General features: G+C 32.7%; 1 protein-coding gene across 1 annotated transcript; it reads left to right on the top strand.

The window, feature by feature from the left end:
• Positions 1-651: 651 nt before the first annotated feature.
• Positions 652-3,823, top strand: LOC112749061 (transcription factor MYB1). Its single transcript, XM_025797332.3, has 2 exons — positions 652-1,070; positions 2,753-3,823. The coding sequence occupies exons 1-2, from the start codon at positions 740-742 to the stop codon at positions 3,529-3,531; spliced, it is 1,110 nt and encodes a 369-aa protein (XP_025653117.1). The 5' UTR covers positions 652-739; the 3' UTR covers positions 3,532-3,823.
• The last annotated feature ends 1,803 nt before the right edge of the window (positions 3,824-5,626 follow it).

The following is a 5,626-nucleotide window of genomic DNA, read 5'->3' as shown; positions in this document are numbered from 1 at the left end:
ACTTAAGATGACATGTCATCATCCAATTAACGGAAGGACTAATTTGACTAACAGTTTATCTTTCAGGGACTCATTTGATTAAAAAAATCATTCAGGCACGAAAATGAAGATCGCGTAATCTTTCAGGAACGAATTTGAACATTAACCCATAAAAGTACTAACATGTTTTTTATTTTAAGTCTCCGTTAATTTTACTTTATTTTTTATAAAAAATAAAAATAGATAAAATCTTATTTTAACACTTTAAATTATTTTATTACTTCTTATAATTTTATCAAATTTATAATTAAATTTTTATATATTTTTTAATTAAATTTTTATACTATTTTTTATTTTATAACTAAATCTTTCATAATGTAAAAAATATTAAAATTAATTAATTATTTATCAATAAATTAAAAATATTCACAATTAAAAATTTAATTATATATTATTTTAAAAAAATATTCTATAAATTTTAATATTTTTAACATAAAATAATTTAATTATAAAATTAAAAATAATATAAAAAATAAATAAAAAATATAAAAATTTAATAAAATTATAAAAACCAACTAAATAATTAACCTTTTACAAATTATTTCAAACGGATGAAAACTAAGGACAGAAGTGTAATTGAAGAAGAAACATTCATTGGATTGTTACTGTTACAGTCTCACTCATTCACCCCTTTTCTCCCTTCCTTCTAAATTCTAATTCTAAACGGCGTAACTACTCTTTCAAGTTTCAACTTTCAACTATGGACCCTCCGGAAGAAACTGCCACTACCACCCTCGATCACGAAGGAGCTTCCACTGGAGCAGATGCTGCCGCTGACACTGGGAGCGGCGACGAGGGACCGACGGAGATAGCCGAAGCTGGTGGAAGTGGCGGCGGTGGAAGTAACAGAGACAGGGTGAAGGGGCCTTGGTCGCCAGAAGAGGACACCATTTTAAGCCGTCTGGTGAGCAAGTTTGGTGCCAGAAACTGGAGCCTCATCGCACGTGGGATCGCCGGGAGATCGGGCAAGTCCTGCCGCCTAAGGTGGTGCAACCAGCTCGACCCCGCCGTTAAGCGCAAACCCTTTACCGGTATGCACACAATTTCTTTAGTTCTCGATTTAGCGTTGTTCCTTCCAGATGTTAATTTTTCATCTTGTTCTCTGAATTTAGGATTTTTTATGAGAAATAAAAACACGAGACTAATTAAAAATGAAATTCTGTTTTGGGATTAATTATTTGTTATTGTTATTTTTTTCGATTTAGTTTTAATGTTTTTGAAATTAAACTTTGAATAGTAGGAACTGGACTTTAGAGATTAAAGATTACATCTTTAACATGAGATGATGATATGTGAATTGTGGAGGCTGGATCATAAGTAGTTTATCTGAACTTGTTATATTTCAGGTTAATAATGCTGGTGTGATGGTTGTTAGTTGTTACTAATAGCTAATGTAACTATTTTGTTCTGTTATGTCCAATTACCCATGATTGTTTCCAGAATAGGATCGTTGATGTTTGGTAATAAGGTTGTTGCTTATGCTTTGAACCAATCTATTGACATGGAATATTGTTGTGTAGAAGATATCTTCTATCAGTATCTATTTGTTCTATAATAAATGGCTATTGCATCTTTTTAATTTCTAAGGTTTATTTGGTGCTGAAGTTAGCAATCTAGGGTAAAGAATCTAGTTAGACTTTATTATAAAGGGATTAAAAAGGTTTGAAAGAAGGATAAGTCTGTCTACACAGCATTATGGCGTGCAACTGGTAAAGGATTCAAGATATTATGAAAACATCTCATTACATTTCTCTAACTATGTGTGCCTTCCTTATTTCACTTCATTCTCTTATATAGTCTTATTGGCCATTAAAATTTGACAACCAGAAAATCAGAAGTAAAGACTACGGAAAACAAGGAGATCACAAATTGTCTTTGTATATTTATTTAAAATTTTAATCCCAAATATTTCTGATGTAATATTCATTTGGGACCGCCGCTGCAAAGAGGGAGGGGGAACAATAACCGAAACTAGATGTAATGTGAAGCGACTTTATGATAGAGCTCCTCAAATATCCAATTTTTTTCGATAATTGATTAATTGCTTGATTTCGAAAGAGTGGAGAATTATTGCATCCAAAAGCCTCAAGAGGATCTCAAAATGATGAGGATTCTACCAAGTACTAACCCAAAAGCTAACGATAACAATTTTTTTCACTCAAAGGCAAATAATACCCTAATCCTTGAAGCTTTGGGATCATTGTCTTTCTACCAATGATTTTTGGCTAATACATGAATAACTTCCTCATCATCATCAACAAGCAAATCAAGGTCTTTACTCAGTTGGCAAGTTAACCTTGCTACCTCATACTCCTTAAAAGAAGTTGTATTGACAGTCTCATCATTTGCCTGAGCACCCTCTTCCCATCTTTCCATTTTGCCAACTCTTTGTTCCCGTTTATGCCTCTATTTTACTGCTCAGGCAATGATCATGAACTAAAACCACTTACCATCCGTATTATCCATTTAATGTTTCACAGATGACTTTTTCTGCTGAGTTGGGTTTTCATTTGTGAAATTTCATAGCTGGAACTAATAGAAACTGTCTAAATTTTGAAATGTGATGGCAATACAATGTCCAGAATTCGAAGTTCTCTATTTAAGAATTACACCTTTTATATTTACTAAGAAAATTCTATATTTCATTTTTTCATTTAATCTTATTAAGTTACTTTACTGAAAATCAAAGCTCAAAAGCTACAATTTATTTCAGATGAGGAGGACCGTATCATAGTTGCTGCTCATGCAATTCATGGGAACAAATGGGCAGCCATAGCCAGACTTCTTCCAGGAAGAACAGACAATGCCATTAAAAACCACTGGAATTCCACTTTGAGGCGTCGAGGAGTTGAGCATGATAAGATTAAGGTAGAATCGAGTAACATGGTGGAAGATGTTAGCCTTGACAAAGCCAAAGCATCATCAGAAGAAACACTTTCATGTGATGTTAATTCATTGAGATCCTCTGAAGGAAGAGATGTTAGTTCTGCAGAGGCTATGGATGATAAATACGAAGAAAAATCACGGACGGAGGGTCAATTGTACCATGAAGTCAAGGATCCTCCTACCCTTTTTCGGCCAAAGGCACGAATTAGTGCTTTTAGCGTATATCACACTGTTGATGGTTTCCAACCTTCAACATCAACTCAAAGACAGGTTCAAGGACCCATCTTACAATCATCAAAACCAGATAGAGAAATTTGCAAGATGCTTGAAGGAATTTACAGTGACCAATCAGTGCCTCACCAGTGTGGCCACGGTTGTTGTGGTGCTCCAAATGGTAAAAAATTCAAAAGCTCTTTGTTGGGTCCAGAATTCATCGAATTCTCCGAACCTCAATCTTTCCCAAGTTTTGAGTTGGCTGCAATAGCTACAGACATCAGCAACCTTGCTTGGCTTAAAAGCGGATTGGAGAATAGCAGTGTTAAAATGATGGGAGAAACAACCAGCAGAGTAGTTTCTAATGGCTCTCAAGTGCATATTGGTCATTAGAATGATAATTATCAATTAGAATGATAATTATTGATATTAACCGGACGGTTTTGCTGACTTTACTCCCTCAACTTCAACTAAATTCAAAGGCTGTAGTGAGTAGTGACATGTTAATTGTTGTAATAACGAGTTTTCATTAGTTAAGTAGTAGTGGCTTTGTTGACTAATTAGGACTTTATATCCCTGTTGTAAAAGTTGTGTTTGCTAACAACATTGTCCATGACTCCATGTAGTATAGTGTAGAGAATTTATTTGCATAATTGCATTTCAATATGAAAGATTTGTGGCTCCACTTTTTTTTTTTTTTTTTTTTTTTCATTTAGCAAATCTAATCATTTATAAAATTATTGCAACTTTGCAACCTAGAGTTGGTTAAATCAAACCGAAACAATTTGTGTTTTCTTTTTTATGACTTACTAAGATCTTGTTCCAAGAGATGTTTGGCAGGGAAGAATGTGAAATCTTTTTCATATATGGTAGAAGATTTGAAGAAGTATCCTTGAGAACGTCGCATTCCTGGTAATAGTTTTTAGCCAACATTGAGTTAAACTCCATTTTGATCTCTAAGATTGCGCATTTATATCAAAATGGTCTATGACTTTTCAATTGCACTGTAATGATTTTTGAAATTCAAAAAAATGCACCACATTAGTCCGTAACTCCTTTTTCTGTCAAATTGATGCTAAGGCTGTGAGTAGCATGAGAAGTCCTTTCCAAAGTAATCACACCTTCTACATGGGATTGTGACATTTCTATGGAGACAAATGTTTTCCTCTTTTGTTTTTTTGGACTGAGGAATGTTTTCCTCAAGAAAAGACAAAAATATTACTATTGGTCTATTGCCTACTTGACTGCCACCAACTATGTATTTTTGAAAATATATATAAAAAAAAAGAAAATTTGGTTGACCTACCAAATGCTCTAAGGAAAACCGGGAAAAAATCATTCCCAGAAATAGCAGTACTAAAAATCTTAAACAAAAAACCAATTCTACCAAATTTATATATGGTTTAAGTAAGATTCCAAATTTTCAGTTATCACATCACTTACAATGGTAGCCATAATCATTGTTCATTGATATTTTAGTTCAAGCAATTGCATAGTCGTTTACCTGCTCTGTGTTAGTGCAGCATTTTGAAAGTTGGCTTTGTAGTTTTCTGCCTCTTGCAAGAAATCATTCAAAATCTTGGAAAATTTCTGGTGAGAGGAATATGGTTTGGTTGAAAGGAGTTTGAAAATATTATGAATAAATCATTTCATGCTGTTTTATGCAATGTGGGAAAGTTGAACATAACAATGGAAATGTCACTTTGACTTTGACTACTATATATATTTCTCTCTCCTATGTGCCTAAATTTTATTGGCAGAATTTAAAATATAAAAAGGTGAGTCGTCCCACCTTATTCTATTTCTACTTGGCAAAATTTACTTAAGCACCGAAAAAAATTTCCATTTGATTATTTGACCAAATACTTTCCATGACCTGGATTGAAAAATGATGTGAGGGTTGCGAATGAGTTTGCATCAACCGTACCACTTCCCCAACAACTAACGTTAGTTGTTGAGTCTAACAAAGCACACTTCCTAGTGTATTGAAAACAACAAAGTACTATATATTAATATTTGGATGCAAATTGAATAAAAAATAAATAGGCCAGTGTCAATGTGATTTAGTTTAGTTTAATTTGTTAAGCTGTGGTGCAGAAACAATGGTATTAGGTTGACCTTACATTGATCTGTTACATAATTTGGTGGAGGAGTTATTTTATTTTAAATTGGCAAGAATTTTCATCAAATATTTTTGTTAATGTCCAAACAAAAGAAAATATGGATTGGAAGCCGTTGTTGATGAGTCGAGGCCTAGATCGGTTAAATACTTAAATTAGATATTGTAAAAGTAAGTCTTTGTAGTTTGTACTATATATTATATAAATATTACTTTTTTATTTAGCTCCTTTATGGTTAAATAATTTTGTAATAAAAAATTGATTTATCATCTCATATAAGAGCGTAGTGATAAAATTTGACTGAAGAAAAAAAATTTAGAACAATATAAAAATTTAATGATAATTTTTTGAGTTATAAATAAACATCT

The sequence above is a fragment of the Arachis hypogaea genome, chromosome 2 (assembly GCF_003086295.3).
Source record: "Arachis hypogaea cultivar Tifrunner chromosome 2, arahy.Tifrunner.gnm2.J5K5, whole genome shotgun sequence".
Taxonomy (NCBI): Eukaryota; Viridiplantae; Streptophyta; class Magnoliopsida; order Fabales; family Fabaceae; genus Arachis; species Arachis hypogaea.
This window is presented reverse-complemented; position numbering and strand designations above follow the sequence as displayed.